Below are 17,371 nucleotides of genomic sequence, written 5' to 3'. Positions count from 1 at the left end.
GCCAGCGCTCTGCTGTCTTTCTCTTCGCACTTCGACTTCCGCCGTTTCGTCACATCTTCCTTCTCTTTCCACAAAATTTGTACAGACTCATAATGTGACCTTGCATCACAAAACTGACAAAAAGTTGTTGGACGTAGATTTTTAGTTTATGGCAGATTCTGAAAGAGCAAACTCTCGACTTTAAAATAATGTGTAACTCAATACAAATAGACTTTCTATACCTTACCCCTAATAATGGGAAGAGGGTAGTAAAGAGTGTGTAAAGGGTTTTTAAGAATTGAAGAAAGGCCCCCTACAATATACCTATGCTGCAAAAAAGTGTTCCGCAAAAGCTGTAAAAAACACAATTTCCCATTCGTGCTGTGATTCCAAACTTTAGAATCACATAGAAGAACTGCTCTTTCAGAAAATATTAAAAAATCAAGACTAGGTTGACCCATTTTGAGTCCTCACATGAAATTAAGTTGTGCAACTTTTTGTTGGTTTTGTGATGCATGGTCACATAATATATATTTCATTCTTCACACAGTGTTTATACACCATGAGTGCATTCCTCACACTTGTACATGAAAATCATCTACATCTGGGCTCCGTTTCATACAAAGATGCTCTGACAGCAACTCTTGCTGCCATTGCTAGTTTCATGGTAATGACAAGAATCCCGCTTTTTGATTGGCTGTTGCTACAAGATGTTGCTATCATATCTTTGTGAAATCACACCGTGGTTCATTCTGATTTCGAAGCCACCTTTTAAGAGTAGCACCTACGTAGAGCTGCCAACCAATGTCTGAACGGCCCCCACCTCCGCGCGTATCCCTTGTACAGCATACGGCATACAGTGGACTCCTGTTATAATGAAGTGCTTGGGACCGGCATTTTTCTTTCGTTATATCAAAATTTTGTTATAACCGAACAAATAAACTATAAAAAACATAGAGCTGATAATGTTGGAGCCTAAATTTTTACTTCGTTGTAACAGGAATTTTGTTGTATTTTTATACATGAGTATATAAATGTATAAATGCATATTTAGCAGGAACATTGGTTTGCGTAATGGGACTTTGGGACAACTTTGCGTGCAGCTAAATTTGGGATGGAGGACCACATTGAAGGAACTAGAAGAAATATTGCCCTGTTTTGAAGAGAAAAGCTGATAGTAAAGAAGCAGAGACTCATTTGGGCTGAATCGTCGCTGCCTGCACAAAAGTTGAGATACCAGTTATTGTCGTGAATCATAAATCTGTGATTAATCATATCCAATGTATGGTATCCCATGGTGTTGTTTTATGTTTGTGAATCCACCTAATGTTTCTGCAGATGTAGGAGTTTTATTGCATGCAAAATTTTATGAGGTCACAGATAATTTAATTGATCTGCCCCTTGAGGACATGATAAACCAAATGCATTCTGCATGCATGTACTTAACCTGAAATATTGTATATATGTAGTGTTTGGTTGCCAAAGTTTTAACTTGTGACAGAGATTTACTTGATGCAAGCGTCAAAGTGTACAAGGACTTGTCAAATCGTATATATACTGTATGGTACACCGTATATCCCCTCACGTACAATTGTATCATGCTTCGTACATACGCAAACATGAACACAAACACACACACCCACACATGCTCACACAGTGTTCCACATTGGTATTCTCATAATTCCATTGTCACTTGATCTCGATGATGCAAATGTGATTAATATCTATCATCTCTCCATTCTTGTATTCCTCTCATGTTCATTGCTTCCCTAGGAGTTTCATCAATGTGCAGAGTCTCCCCTTTGAGTTGGCCATGATACTACGTATTTTCCCCTTGCATAAATACTACAAGTCCTCTATTCAGAATTCTCCTTCTACGTTGTTAAATTACGCAGTTGCCTTTGCGTCCACCTTTGGCAGTGAGCTGATGCCGGTGCCATTTTGCCCTGACTGTTGTACACACTGAAATTTTTGCAAATTTTGCGAGATGGCAAATAATTGCGAAGTTAACAATGCACGAAAATGTTGCCAAAAATAAACTTCTTTTTAAAAAGATTACCCCACATGCCAAGTCCTGGGCCAGCACACTAGCATTGTGATATCAAGTAAAAACTTGTAGCATAGGTGTGATGCTATAAGATAGACTGAATAATGTTGATCTCCTTTCAAGCAATGTTTCATCTCAATTTTTCATTTCACATTTCAGGCAATTTCAGCAAAACAATCACTCTTTCATCTGTGTTTGTGTTGAGTTGTTTTTTCTTTCCTTTATGGGGGGGGGGGGGGGGAGGATTGTCATGATAATGAAATGACCACAAAGCATATAAAGATCAATAAACTCACAATAATGTGCAATCAACTGCCATTCGCAAAATAATCTGTATGTGAAAATATCAGCGTGTACGGTATTCCATCACATCACTGTCTATGTACTCCAGGCATCATTAATATACACACTGTATATACAGGCCTGGGTTCCACTATTCACTCACTCATTCACTGTGCCTACCTCTTTGTGTTGTTCCGCTTCATTCATCTCCCAAACAGAGGTTGGATCAATGGTATTGAAATGATGGGTCTGCCACACGTATCACAAAAGGCAGTCGCTGGCTGCATGCTCATTGTTGCCGCACTCTTCACCACCCTCGCGGTTCTTGATATCATCTACTTGCAAAAGGTGCGGTTTATTCTATCCCCGAGTTGCATGGAAACAAAACAATTTTAAGAGAAGCATGCAAACTAATTCATATATCTGAGAATTACCAACAATTGATATTAATCTCCAAACTGTTCATGTATAAATATGTTGTCAAAAAGCTTGCATCCTTCTGAATTTTATATATTTTGATATAATCCGTCTTTTCTGGAAGAGCAATTTAAGGCATTGCTGGTTTTACAAGTTGGGCTTAACCCGTTCCATACTGAATTTTGAACTGCCCATAGACTTTGTATGCAGGCCACCTGGTTCCCATACAGAAAGGGTTAATTGGAAGCCAGAACATGTGAGAGGAGACTAAGATGTCTACCGATCTAAATTGCATAATGTCAGATTTGCCCTAATTTTTCGAACAAAAGTCCTTACACACACCTATGCAAATGATTTTCTGAGGTGTATGACTTTTGATTGGCAGAACAACTCTATGAGCAGAACGAAGACACTGCAAAATTTGGGAATGATTCCCCACTATACATTGATCATTACTGTTTGAAGTCATATTTCATGTCAACATTGAAATTCATGTGTATTTCTCATTTTACTGTACAAATTTGTATGTCACAAACTTTGATACTTTGAGTGAATCATTGTGTATGGACACATCCCCATTCTCCAATATGCTGTAGATGCACTTCACCTGTCTCTCATGAGAAACTTGAATGTGAATTATTTTTGCTTGCCTCTATTCTGATTAAACTTAAAAGAAATGATGATCTTTTTATATTTGGTCTAGTGTCTCTTTGTATCATACGTAATTATGAATAGTGCAGTCTACTGTCAGTTTGCATCATTCTGTCCAAATTCAACAAGTAAAACTGGTATTTACTGTTAAACCTCCATGTTCAGTGTTGTGTATGTACACTGTAGTATAAGTGTACTATATTAAATACCACAAAAAAAAAAAAAAAGAGAGAGAGAGAAGAACTTTATATAGAACAGACATGCTACTAGAGATCTGTTGTGTGGAGTATCTTGTGCTGGTTCCTAAGATGAGCAGGGCTAACCCATTTCCATTGCTCTCTTCACCCTTGGCACCAGGTGCACGCCCTCTACCGAGGTACAGGGGCCAGCTTCCAGAAGGCTCAGCAGGAGTTTGCCAGGGGCGTGGTGACGAACCCAGGCGTCCAGTCGGCCACGAGAGAAGCGGCGGCCAGCGCGGTGAGCGGCGCGTCCTCCAACATGTTCTCGTCGGGAGGAAACAGGATGTGAGGGGAGCGGAGGCCGCGGAGGGCGGGGCAAACGAGCAGAGAGATCAGAGAAGAGCGAGAGGAGAAAGCCGTGCCCGAAGGGAAGGGAAAGCCGACAGCATCTGATGTGGAGTGATTCAAAATCAGTGGTAGTAAATCAAAAACTGTTAGGAGCGGATTTGACTCCTTCAACTACATAGTGCGTTGGAGTGACCTCTTGACCTCTCTCTCTTTCTCTGCCTGTCTGTCTCTCACTCTCTCTCTCTGTCTCTCTCTCTTTCTTGGGATAGTAGTAGCGGGAACCCAGCGTGAAGTTGCCCTTTGAAACCATGTGATGGTTTCCCAGAGACACCAATGTCCAAATTCTGGAGAAACCCAGTCATCTGTTTGCCTGACTCTCATAATACTTCAAGCTCAGATATCTTTTTCTTTTCTTTTTTTGTTTGTTTGTGTATTTTCATAATAGTCGGTAAGGAAAACCTGTCGCATGTATGCTGTACTAACAGTCGTAATTTACCCTGATGCACTTGTGTTTCGCGAGAACTCCAATGGTGTTCATGTTTACAAAACAGACTAACTTAAGAGATGATTTTACATATATTGATACAATTCTTGTGTGAGATGTTACTGTAATAGGTGTACCGGTCTGTTTTCACTTTTCTGTTGTGTTGCCAAATGTGTTTTTGATGATTTGCACCGAGAGTAAATTACATGCATGTTTTCGTGAGTCTAGGGAAGTATGCGGTTGTGGCTTGTTAAAGCAAACAGAAATATATCAGGCACACCAGATGCTATTTGGGAGAATCCTGAAGAAATGGTCGTGAAAAGCAATTTATTGTTTAACTAATGATGCATAATGTGATTGTTCCTGTATAGAATCCTACTGGGCAATAATGGACCTTGTGAATTGGGCAAATGTATTAAAATGAATACTAGGTTTGTGTAGCAGAAGTAAACAAAGCAAAGTATGTGTATGTTTTATAGAAGAATATTAAAGGTTTAATATGTTTGATGAGACATTATACTTTATTGACATGTGTGGTTCATTCCATTGTTATTCATGATAAAGTGACCAATCACAGCATATATACATACAGCTGTAAATATTTTTTTTTGATGGTTTGATTCAGTGATAGATTGACAAACCCATCTAGTTTTTTAATAGAAAAGAAGGCCCCCCCAAAAAAAAAGAAAGAAAGAAAGGTAGTAACTTCATAACAGCAAAAAGGCTGACATGAGCTAGAGAAAATGGATTATAGATGTCAATCTTCTCAAAACATTAAATTTTGTATTTTCAAATCTTAACACGATAGGTTTGCAGTTGAAAGAATCCCCCCCCCCCCTCCACTGAGCATCAAAAATGGTTTTAGTACATATGCATGAGTATGTGCAATTTGTTAGCCTTTAAGTTTGGTGGTCGAGATGGATTCATTTTAGCTAGTGTATGTGTAATCAATAGTTGGCGGTAGGAAACTGAAGTTAAATCATAGTGTGTTTACATGAGATCTTCCTAGCTTCCATTTGTTGGGTTTCTTTAACCCCTTCGAGATCGCCATCTAAATGCTACAGACATTACATACAAACAGGTTGTTCCCTGGTAGTTTGATAAAGTATTTCGTATGACTGTTGGTGGGAGTGATGACAACGTGACTGACAAGAACTGGGAGAAATTTTGGTTGGTGCGTCGTCTAAGAAAGTGTTCCTCTCATCAGTAGGACTTATCTTTTTGTTAATTGAAAGCTTGTTAAACTACTTTTCCCTCTGATTTGGTGTTTTCTTAATAACATAATTACAGTGACGGCCCATGTGGTACGGTGGAGCGGATTTTATTAAACCAGGTAATGATTGTGGTGGATCTTTGATGCAACACTCAGTTGTTGTGGTAAAGCTTGTTCATTTATCAACACAACTTTTGGACATACATTGTTTGTGGGCAGTGTGTTTCTGTCCTCTGAAAAATAACCAATAGTGTAGCCACGCAAGCATTATGTTATATTTGCCATGTACATTTGCGTACAATATCAAGAATATGTTCACATCAAAGTATTTTTTTTTTCATCTACATTATTGTGTATTGTAACTTATCATGGGATGGTGAAATGTGCAAGTAGATCTTGGAATATATGTTCAAAAACAGATTGAAATGAAATCCACCGCATGCCATGAGACTTTACAGAACAACCGATGTTCGATAAGAAAGAGGTCAAAATTTTGGAAAAATTGATGATGCTACAGTATGAAGCAGTGCTGCTCCAATTACTAAAATTATGAAAGTATTTTTATTTTCAGTAAGGAATACTGTCAGGTTGTTGATAAGTCATTATTATTCATCCCATGTTGTGCCTGTAAATCTGACAAAATCTTGATGTTATTGTAGGTGAGGAGGAGATGATTTTAGTCTTGCTTTCCGTCTTTTTCGATTTGTGTGGTCCTATGAACCAATCAGTAACCAATGCCTGGCCACAGAAGTATCGGCAGGATTTGAAAATCTGCTGCGATATGAGGAAGAAGAAAGAAAAATGAATGCGTGAGACGCGGTGGGAGCCGAGAGAATGGGTCATGCAGTCATCTTGGATGACAGGAGAGAATTGTGAAGATACTTGCCTGCGTTTGCTTTTACATTTCTCTGTCCCGTTTCATAAGTTGTTCTGGTGCACGTAGCCTGCAAAGTCTGTCTGTATTCTGTAAAATGTGCTCGCCCGATGGCAGTGTAGCGTCAGACCCTCCTCTCGATCCCCCAATAGGACTGAGCAATGTTCCATGATTGTGCTGTTTAATTGAACCAGTTAGTTTCTCACTCACCGACATCAAAGCATGCCTCAAACGCACATGATGTATACATACACTGTACTCATGTTTTTCATTCTGATCCAGGCATATACTGTGATTATCTTCAACACTCAAAAAATCAATTGTCATTTAGTGCCCCCATGGAATATGGATTGCTTGTATGAGTCAGCATCTTTTTTTATATTTTTGTTTCTATTTATATATATATAAATATACATATATGTACGTATGTAACATTTTGGGAAACGCCACAATGCTATGTTTGATGGGATAGTGGCATATATTGAGAAAAAGGACATACTATTGGAGATCTTAAGTAGAGTAGCTAAAAGTTGGTATTTTATGTATATGCTTAGGATTTCTTTTCAGTAATACCTTTTGAAATCCCTGTGAAGAGAGTATAGAATGCCATTTGATTTGAAAAATATTTTCTCATTTGAGGAGGAAAGAGAATAGTACTATTGCTTTAAGATGCAAACAACTTTTACTGCAATTTGTAGGCTATCCCATAGTACCCTGTACATGATTGAGAGTCTCGGAACATTTTTTGTATCATAGGTGTCATTTTGTAGAGTTCAGAACATTTGTAGTAATGCACGCATTGGTGAAGGGTAGATTTAAACATTTGTACATGCGTACACAAATACACATACACACACAAGGATGATGTCGACTTATGCATGCAATATACAGAATTATAAGAATAATGGATTGATTTTTGACAGAGTATGTATTTAAAGGATAGTTATTCGTCAACCAAAGTGATATCTTTCAAACTTTCACCCTCATCATGTACAGTTTATAGGAAAGGAAGGTTATCATGCTGTGTTTTAGTCTTAACAAGTCGGACTGATGAAAGGTAGTGATGCTCTTATATACAAATTCTCAGCCTCTATTACCCCGGCCACCTCCAGCCTCCCATCCAACAAATACTACAGAGAAAGTCTGAAGATCAGCAAGTCAATTTAATTCTGCCACTGTAAGGTAGACATGTTAGAATACAAAGGTTTGGCAATAAATACAAGAATTACTGACTGGTCAAGGAGTTAGTCCAATGGCTAAGACTGCATGAGAAATTTGTCACAGATATAGTGCCTCCATGAGTGAGGTTGTACTGGTGTACTTGACAGAAAATGATAATGTATAGAAATATTCTCCTATGGTAATATGCTGGGTATACATTTGCAAATGACTTGGAAAAAAGCGTGTTCTTTGCATAAGTTTGAACAGACTCTGAGGCATTGCCCGTGTGTGTTTGATCTGTGTTGTATTAGGTTTACATGCATACAACCCAGCCAGTGGCAGTTTCACTTATTGCTGGCCGGTCAAATGCCGTCTGTGCTTTCAATGGTCAGTGCAGTGGTCAGTGTGTTGATCCTTGTCCAGTTGTAATATTTCTTGTGTCTCATCACATTCACGTGAGATGACAGAATGACAATTAGGACAGTCATAATTTTGCTTGAGTCATCTTTTTAAAAAGTCTTAATATGCGTGGCACAGATTCACTAGCTAACATGCTCAAACCTCAACAGTTGAGACATCCCAGTATCTTTCTGTGTCTATCCATAGGCTGTGACTGTGGTTAAAATTCCCCTTTGAGGGGTGGGTACATTGCTGGTAAGATACCTGCATCTTGTGTCATTTCCCCGTGATGGTTCGCTTGAGCCCATTACGGGTTTGAGGAGGAGGTCCTTTCACTGTCTTGAATCTGTAGAGTATTTCCTTTCAAACAAAAACTTGGAATGTTTTGTGTATTTTGCAATCACTTCAATGTGGGCTCTCCCTTGTGTGACCTGTACAGTGTGTTTGTAAATGATTACAAGAATTTTATCAACATGATATCTTTGGGATGGTGTAATGTGTGCACATTGAGAATAATAAGTCTCTGGGTCTTGCATGTATTTCGACTCCAATATCATTTCTTCCCCTTTTGAAACTCAGATATCAGTTTGGGGGAACCTTTCCAAATGTATTCTTTGATTGTGATCTAATAAAGAAATGTTGCATAGTCCCACAAGTGTATATTGTATTAAAAAAAAGACAAGACGAAATGGAATATTTTCTTCACCTGTGCATGATTGTCCAGTATATTTTTGTTGTTTGTGTTGTCATTTGTAGTATATTTGCAAGATTCATACTGTATTTTGCATTTACGGGACATTATTTTGGTGTTAAAACAACATGTAATATTCTGCAGTATTCTCACAATGATGGATATTTCTAAAATTATTTAAAAAGTAAAGAAACTGTAAACAGGTAGAAATACATGTATATGGGTATGTTATCTTTTTTTTTTTTTGAATATGAATAGTCCGAGATATCATCGATAATGTCTACTGCTAATTAGTGATGTGCATAATATGTGTGAGCTGCGTGTGTGTGTGTGTGGGGGGGGGGGGGTGTCCTGTTTCATTTGTGAGCAAGTATTTTTGTGTGCTGTATATTTTGCTCCAATTTCTCCTGTCCTAGAGTCTACATGACTGTGTGTGTGTGTTGGTGTGTGTGTGTGTTGGTGTGTGCAGGGAGGTGTGACTCCTCTGTGGTGTGTACAATGTGTGTATTCTTGAATATATACCATGGTGTGTTTGTGTGTGTATGTTAAAATTTGTATGTATACAGTTGTATACAAAAGGTACGTAGGTAGATACCAGTAGATAGATGGAAAGAGATAAATAAGATAGCTGAAGGGAAAGCCCTTTTGATCTTTTTTAAAATTTTTTCCTTAGAAAAATCAAACAGTTGTCAGGGCCAGAGAAAATATTCTGACACTGAAAACCCAAACTGGAATATCAGAGTGAAATTTGCAAGGGCATACCAGCAATGAACTTGCTTGCTACATTTTTTGTCAATCTTTTATTTTTCTTTTTTTCCATGTAGACAATATACAAATTAATTCATGACATTGAAAATAACACAAATTCAATTCTGACAACAAAAGTTTATACACACACACACACACACACACACACACACACACACACACATATACACCTGACATATATGTAAATATGCACACAAACAGGAACCCCCCCCCCCCCCGAAAAAACACAAACACAACAAACAAACAAACCCAACCAAAAATGTAAAATATTGAAATTAAGTTCAAGTTCAGTTCTGCTCAGCTGATATGTTTCTGCAACTTTTTGAAGAAAAAAAAAATACAAAAGTTGAAAGAAAGTACAATATTGTTAAATTTTGTTCACACATTTCACACATTTCAAACATGAAACTGTAAAAACAAAAGCACACATTTTTTTTCTTTGCTTGTTATAATTATGTAATACTACTTTTTGTTTTGATTCCATGGAATTAAAAGTGTGCAAAATTCATCTTACCCAGCTAAATACAAAAAAAAAACACTCATGCAGATTTTTCTACTTTTACAGTAATCATAAAAGCAGAAATACATTATGTAAATGCATAATACATATTGACAAAGTGTACTATGAGCATTCCAACACATGAAAATGATACGCATGTGAATATGTTAATGGTTGATTTTAATTTCAAGCAGTACATGTGAAAGAATAAACCCTTTATTCATCACCCCATTGTCTAAAATAACCCATTTCTCTTAATTCTAATAGAAGAAAAGTTGTCACAGGGCCTGTAACAAAATGTGACATTTTAGTAATTTAAGCAGTATCCCTTGACATCTCACTGGGTAGTCGAGTAGTCCTATAGTCCAAAATTGATATAATTTGTGCACTTTGGGAAATTAATTTCGCCAAAAAATTAGCAATGCGAATTCAGGAGGAAAAAAAAGTCCTCACACGCATCATGTTCATGTAGTGAAACACCACATCCGTACAACAAGTGGTAATTAAAGAAAGAATATGAAGTGACTCCGCGGGCAAAAGCAAAAAGGTTACGTAGTCGGCAGGATTCGAACCTGCGCGGGGAGACCCCAACAGATTTCTAGTCTGTCGCCTTAACCGCTCGGCCACGACTACCGATGATGAATGTGTGACACTATTTTCTCTTTGACAACACCGTACGGCCATACGTTTACTGCATGTGAGATGCACTGGATGTACTCTGGGTTCGCAGGTGTAACATTTCTCACACACCACTTCCGTGTTTGTTTACCTGTGACTGTCCAACATTTGCTGCCTTTCAGGAGTAGTTTTGGCCGAAATAGAGCAAAATGACGACCCCCGCGAGACCTGCACCACCCAGGCCTACTCCTAAACCAGGTTTGTGCTGTCACTTTTATCACTCGCAAGCCAAATTCAAGTAAATATCAATGTGTGTTCAGTCAGGATGGTTCGTAGCTGGCTAGCGTAGCCGCCCTGCGCTGCCTGCCCTGCGTGTCTGCAAGGTCGATTTTCAGTGCAGCGGGAGTGCTGCTCGAATCCACCCGACGCTGGCCGGTGCGAAATGGATACTGCCCCCTGGCCCTTCGGCCCTCCTTCACCAGCTTTAGGAGGAGCTCAATAATGAACTCCTGTAGACCTTACAGTTACATTACCAAAACGTAAAGTTTACCTTTACCGAAGATACTGGGAGATTGCTGTGTAGAAGCAGTCGAGCTTCCAGGTCTGTTCTCTTCTGACTAATCTCTAGTCTAATCTATCATCAGCTGGCACTTACTTTGTATTGGTGGGTGGTTTCTTATTGTCCAGTTCTAAAGAAGGCAAGGCAGCAGACAGGCTGTGAGTGTTACTGTATATTAAAGTAATTACTGCTCATCTCACGTCAGAGTTGACTAGAATTCTATATAGGGGACAGGCATTGTTGGTCTACCCAGTGTCGATCAAGCCTAGTCTTAAAAGCATTATCTATAGATGGAGCTTCCACTAAACTTACTTCTTCCGGCAGGGAATTCCAGTCCTCTATCACTCGATGTGTGAATGTATCCCTCCTTACATTTGTTCTGCATCTCGGCTTAGAAAGTTTGAACATAATTTAATCATCTAAAGTATGGCTGCCTTAGTCAAAACAATACCAGCAATACCAATGCCATTATACCCTGAAATGAATAAAAATTCATAGATACATAGAACATAATACAGTCAAGGGTCTAGATCTACAGTACGGTATGCCTAATTGCTTTGCTCAGTCTTGTCACTTGTCACTATGAATGTCAGTTGTAACCAATACTCGATCTTGATTCCATTAGTCTACTTGTAGTAAACTCTTCGTCATGACACCACTCCTCCATGACCGACAAGTAATTTATGTTTAATTCCGCGAAAAACTTCTCATCTATGTTTAATGACATTTGCTGGGTCAGTTTTTCGCTTCTGACACCATTGATACATACGCTATTGCGACGGTTTCAATCGTTCTGTTTGAACCACGCAACTTCAACCCAGTTCCCCCCGCATAAAAATGGTTATTATTATTTTTTCCAGCTTGGTTTTCAAACCAATCTGGAATAGATATAAATCTATAGGATTAATCAGTAAACATTTTGACTCACCTCTTCCACTGTTTCCTCCTGTTTTCTGGCTGTTTCCTCCACTTCTTTGCAGCGCTCCCCAATTCATCGCCGCCTTCGCAAGAACGTCTGTGACATGCCAAATGCTCATTCACAATATTACGAAGTTAAATTTAGCGCTCGAACAACTTACTAGTACTTTAGTCAATAAACGTAAGTGTACAAGTACTGATGGCACTATATTGGTACATTTACGTTTATTGACTAAAGTAATAGTAAGTTGTTCGAGCACTAAATTTAACTTCGTAATATTGTGAATGAGCATTTGGCATGCCATAGACGTTAGTGCGGTCATTTTTCAAACGAAGGCGGCGATGAATTGGGTAGCGCTGTAAAGAAGTGGAGGAAACAGCCAGAAAACAGGAGGAAACAGTGGAAGAGGTGAGTCAAAATGTTAACTAATCAATCCTGTATATATTTATTCCAGATTGGTTTGAAAATCAAGCTGGAAAGTATTAATACTTGAACCATTTTTATGCCGGGGGAACAGGGTCGAAGTTGAGTTCAAACAGAACGATTGAAAACGTCGCAATTCTTAGCGTATATATCAATGGTGTCTGTCTACAGAAGCAAAAAACTGACCCAGCAAATGTCATATTATAACTGAGAAGTTTTTCGCGGAATTAGACATGCTTAACGGTCAACACTCCTCCATGAGTACATGACTCTACTCTCGTCTCTACTTTCTTAAATGTTTACCCTATCAAAAAGATAGGCCCGGCCTGGCCCTAGGCCAAGCTTAGGCTCTCTCGAAATACAGTAGCCCTGTTGGTGTTATATGGTGTGGCATCATATCAGCTGTGGAAAACTTTGCCTGGCAACAGTCCAGTGCATATGAACAGGGTTATTATCAATATCATCATCATCATCATCATTTTTGAGATCACATATTAAGTTATTATGGCTTCTTCATAAAGATTTTGGCTGTGCTTCATATTAAACTTTTCATACCTCAGAGAGAAAGTAAAGTTTGAGCTTTGAAACAGTACCGAAGAGTTATCTGTACATGTGGGCCTACATAGCTACATCTTCACTCCGTGAAATGAAAGAAAGAATGGCACCAAGACACATTTTGTGGAGGGAATCCAGGAATTCCATATAAGGGGAGGGGGAGGTGGATGCACTCCATTTTTTTTTTTTAGAATACAAAAAATAAGGGACACTGAGTGCCCCCCCCCCCCCTTGGATCTGCCACTGTGTTGCTGTGGAATGGTTTAATATTTGGCCTTGGGCAAAAAAGTTTTTCGCCCTAACCTTTACAATATGAGAAAAAGGAGGATGAGGGCACTTTTTTTTCTCTTTGCCTTTTCCTAAACGACAGTTTTTTTTCCCCCTGGATTTTTGAATGGCCAATCCACTGCACAGCACCACTGGGGTAATCGTGAGCTGTGATGTGCAAGAAGGCTGTGATGTGCAAGGTTCAATGGCTGGAAACAGCAAAAATCAGTTGAAATTTCATGTTTTTATTGTTTTGTTTATTACAAAAAATTAATTCAGCAGTCAAAAAATGATGCGGGCGGGGATGAGAAACTACGTAATATTTTTTTTTTTTTTTCGCATGGCCTTACGTTGCATTCTGACTCCGTGGTACATTGTACTATTAATTGTGTTACTACATGAATCAAAGCTATATATTGTAGAACTCTATAGAGTAACTAGAAAATATTGTGAGACATTGGAATAAGATAGTGCTTAGCCTGATCTATTTTGTCTGAATATTCACAAGCTCATTTTTAGTTTAACAGAATTGTCTCTAAACTTCCATGATCAAAATTTCTGCAAACTGGCATGATTTGTTCACATGTACTCCTGAAGTACAGTGTGTATTATCCAATGATTTCAAAGCACAAATCATAGAGGATTTTTTTTTTTTTTTGTGCAGATATGTGCAATTTTAGTTAGATTGCATTTAAACCAGTGGTGCTAACTTTCATTAAACCCATTTCTGACTTAAACAAATTCTCATGCTGAACTCCTAAAATGCAGTAGGAAATTAATAAACAAAAAAAAAATGTCACCGAAATCCCATTCCAAACATTCAATAGATGCCCATCAAACCCCAAATGTTGACATTTTTAGGAGCACCCACTTTATGTAGGCTTACATACTGTATGTGATAAAATTATGATGAAGTATGCACCACACTAACACACCATTTAAAATGTAAAATTGTCTAAACTCCTTACCAGTGTGGAACACCCCCTCCCCTCTTCCACACACCAATACCCCTAAGTTGTACAATTGCTTTGGTCCTTCACAGTGTATTTGCCCGAAGCTCTCCCTCCAGTTTGGCAGCCCTACGTAATTTATAAACCTTCTTGTATGGCCGTAATTTTCTCTGGACCCTTGACCTCCATTGAGGAAGTCCATATTCATTGTTTATTCACCCAATTTGTGAGCATTTAGGGTTTGTCCCCTTTTGGGAATTCACAATATACCCGGGTACTCCACTTCCTCTTATTATTAGGTGAATTGACCATGAAGACAGACTTCACAGTCACACAAATGACATGGTGAATCTATATAATGATAAATTAGTCAAAACCAATTATGCATTTTGATGCAGTAAAATCCTACTTTCATGCCTATACACCCATTCATCACAATTTCCTTGGATCCACAACACTGTGTTGTGTGAGGTGAAATATTAACACGGTGGGCAGTGAATGAATTTGATGACATGGTTGATGCAATGATGATATGTGTCTGCTAGATGAGAAACTTTGACCCCTCACTACTCATAGGGATGTTTTTGTGTGTGTGCGTGTGTGTAGGTTTGTGTGTGTGTGTACAACCAAATTTTCCTGAATGGAGGGAATTATTCAACCTCACACATTCAGAATTATATTATATTCAGAATATCATATTTAGCAGAAGAAACAGTTTGAGCACATTTTGCTGCCACTGAATACTGCAGCATTTTTTTTCTTCAGAATTTGCTTAAAATTGTTATTCCCATCATGTACCGTACACTAATTTTTTGTTTTTGAAAGGTCAGCCATTTTCTTTGCAATATATTCTCAAAGGAATTGTCCACAGGACTGTGTTTGAGCCATATTTAGGGAATGCATAACATTGCTTCCACCTGTTACATAATTCCAACAGAAATAAGTTTATTACTTGACAGTTATATAAAGGTTAATTTGAACTCCTGTTTTGTGTTGAAAAAGATGACAATGACAGAGCTCTCTTTTGAAGTCATATAGAAATGAACAATGTCTGCTAACTGTCTGGCTACTGTTACTGGGTAGCTAATGATTGAATAATTGAATCAGACTGAATAGTCTGCAAGACAATGCTTGTGTGCACGTGGTAGAAAGTCATGCTTTGATGAGATTAAATGTCAACAAATCATGACTTTTGGTCATGTGCACAAAATCCAGTCATGTTATGATTCCAGAAACTGTTTTGGCAGTCATAAGTTTGTAAATATATTGCTCCGTTGCCAAACTGGCAGACTGTTATTTGAGCTTATTACTATTGTGAAATTGTCATGGTGACATCCTGTGTAGCTGCCAGGATTTCTGATTGATGCAGTGAAGTTGTTTCCAATCTGTTATTTGGTACTAACCTTTTGTAGACCGCACTACTCTTTGTAACATGACATTCACATCAGAGGCCTGTTTCTTGGTAGAGCTAAATATTCCAATATATGTGTATTGTTTGAATGGCAAACTCAATTCGGTGAAAGATTGAATTCCAAGCCCTTACAAAGTTTAACTATGCACAGTATGTTTTAGCTTTAAGTGTACAAACCAATGTGAGAGTAGTGAGGTGATGACATTTCCTGCTAATACAGTAGGCCTATGCAGTGACAGCCAATGTCACTAGCACATTTATTGTCAAAACATGGAAAACTTATAAATCCCACTTACTTTTATTTCCCATTTGTGTCTCGGTTTGATGAAACTTTTTCCATGTACTGTTCGTCTGGTTCTTTCTTTAAATCTTCATAGGTGACAACAAAGAGGAAAGTGTAATGACCTTGATTTTTTTTTTTTTTTTTTTTTTGCAAAGCTCCATTGCGAACAGTACATTGGCTAGTTTGTATTACTAGTTAGGCTCTACATTTGTAGGTGAGCCCCCTCGTACACGTTTGGTAATTCAGTCACAGGGCCCTTTCACACTGACAGCTGCAGTTTGTTCTTGGCAACTCTCTTTTAATTGGGGATTTGCTTTGACAGGCATTGTGCCCTAATTATCTTGGAAGAAAACTTTGCAAATTAATTGTTTTGTGTTTCTATCTCGAATATTTTCCAGGTCAGGTAAAAGTGTTTCGAGCGTTGTATCCCTACACAGCCCAGCAGGTAATGTAGTGATTTGTTGTTTCTATTCATGTCGTATATTGCTACCTAGCAAACTGAACACAGAAAGGATAAAAAGAATGGAAAAAAAGGCATACATATGACAAATTAGGTTAATTGTAACCTTCACTTTAATGTCATTACTATTCTTTATTAGATAAACTTCAAATTTTGAAGATTTTCTTCTGTGTGTACATTGTGCAATCATGCTTAATACGTACAGATCACTGGACATGTGATGCTCTATAATTCATATATGTGTGCTATAATTGTGAATATTTTTGCATAAGCAATTTATTGCACTCGGCCCAAGAAAGATGAAGTTTGATTGTTTTTAATGCTGCTGAATCAAAACATGAAGAAGGATAGCAAAAAGTTTCACATGCTTTTATTTTTGTGGTAACTTCATATTGCCCAAAATGTGTACAAATTTCTACAAGCTGCAAACCTTACTTTTACAAAATTTGTTCAAACAAACATGAATTCATTTGTCATTATCCAGTAGATTCTCACTTTGTTTCAATATCAGTTTTGTAGTGATACAAGTACATGTATGCAACAGAACTTTTGTCTACAGGGTTTTGGATGTAAAACTATGTCATTTCCAGTTTATAGAGCAAGGGAGAATTTTGTGGTCTGAGTTATAATGAGTAACGTGTGTTCTAGAGGTTGCTGTCGTGACTTTTTTTCATGCTGATTTAAAGGTGCACGAAAATGTAACAGTTACCATTCAATCTGTCTGTTTTGATACAGAATGATGAACTCACATTTGACGAAGGTGACTTGCTGTATGTTACTGAAATGGTAAGTACTTGGTAATTGTACACATGGTTGAATTTAAAGTCCAGATACCTGTAGTAAGTGATACCACGGGGTGGGGAGGCTGGTCCAGCTTGCTTATATTTGATAATCCCTGTGACGAATCATGTATGACTCTATCACTGATCTTTAT

The 17,371-nt window shown here is 38.1% G+C and overlaps 2 protein-coding genes and 1 non-coding gene across 4 annotated transcripts in view; 2 read left to right on the top strand and 1 right to left on the bottom strand.

Annotated features, from left to right (window-relative positions):
- Positions 1-4,963, top strand: part of LOC139708607 (secretory carrier-associated membrane protein 1-like) — a 43,826-nt gene extending 38,863 nt beyond the window's left edge. Inside the window, exons 8-9 of one of the 2 annotated variants that reach the window (XM_071620551.1) lie at positions 2,527-2,656; positions 3,734-4,963. In XM_071620551.1, the coding sequence (XP_071476652.1) occupies positions 2,527-2,656; positions 3,734-3,904 (301 nt within the window). In that variant the 3' untranslated portion in view covers positions 3,905-4,963. The remainder of the gene's footprint in view (positions 1-2,526; positions 2,657-3,733) is intronic. The other variant, XM_071620550.1, reaches the window with a different exon arrangement.
- Positions 4,964-10,543: 5,580 nt separating this feature from the next.
- On the bottom strand, positions 10,544-10,625 carry Trnas-aga (transfer RNA serine (anticodon AGA)). The gene has a single exon. It is a non-coding gene; the product is annotated as a tRNA-Ser (tRNA).
- Positions 10,626-10,732: 107 nt separating this feature from the next.
- Positions 10,733-17,371, top strand: part of LOC139708596 (osteoclast-stimulating factor 1-like) — a 40,763-nt gene continuing 34,124 nt past the window's right edge. Inside the window, exons 1-3 of the mRNA XM_071620536.1 lie at positions 10,733-10,868; positions 16,376-16,422; positions 17,173-17,223. Coding sequence (XP_071476637.1) covers positions 10,820-10,868; positions 16,376-16,422; positions 17,173-17,223 — 147 coding nt within the window. The 5' untranslated portion in view covers positions 10,733-10,819. The remainder of the gene's footprint in view (positions 10,869-16,375; positions 16,423-17,172; positions 17,224-17,371) is intronic.

The sequence above is a fragment of the Diadema antillarum genome, unplaced genomic scaffold, assembly GCF_040938485.1.
Source record: "Diadema antillarum isolate AM-2024a unplaced genomic scaffold, OU_Dant_1.0 seq00001354_RagTag, whole genome shotgun sequence".
NCBI classification, from domain to species: Eukaryota; Metazoa; Echinodermata; class Echinoidea; order Diadematoida; family Diadematidae; genus Diadema; species Diadema antillarum.
Note: the sequence above shows the minus strand (reverse complement) of the source record. Positions and strands in the feature narration are given on the sequence as shown.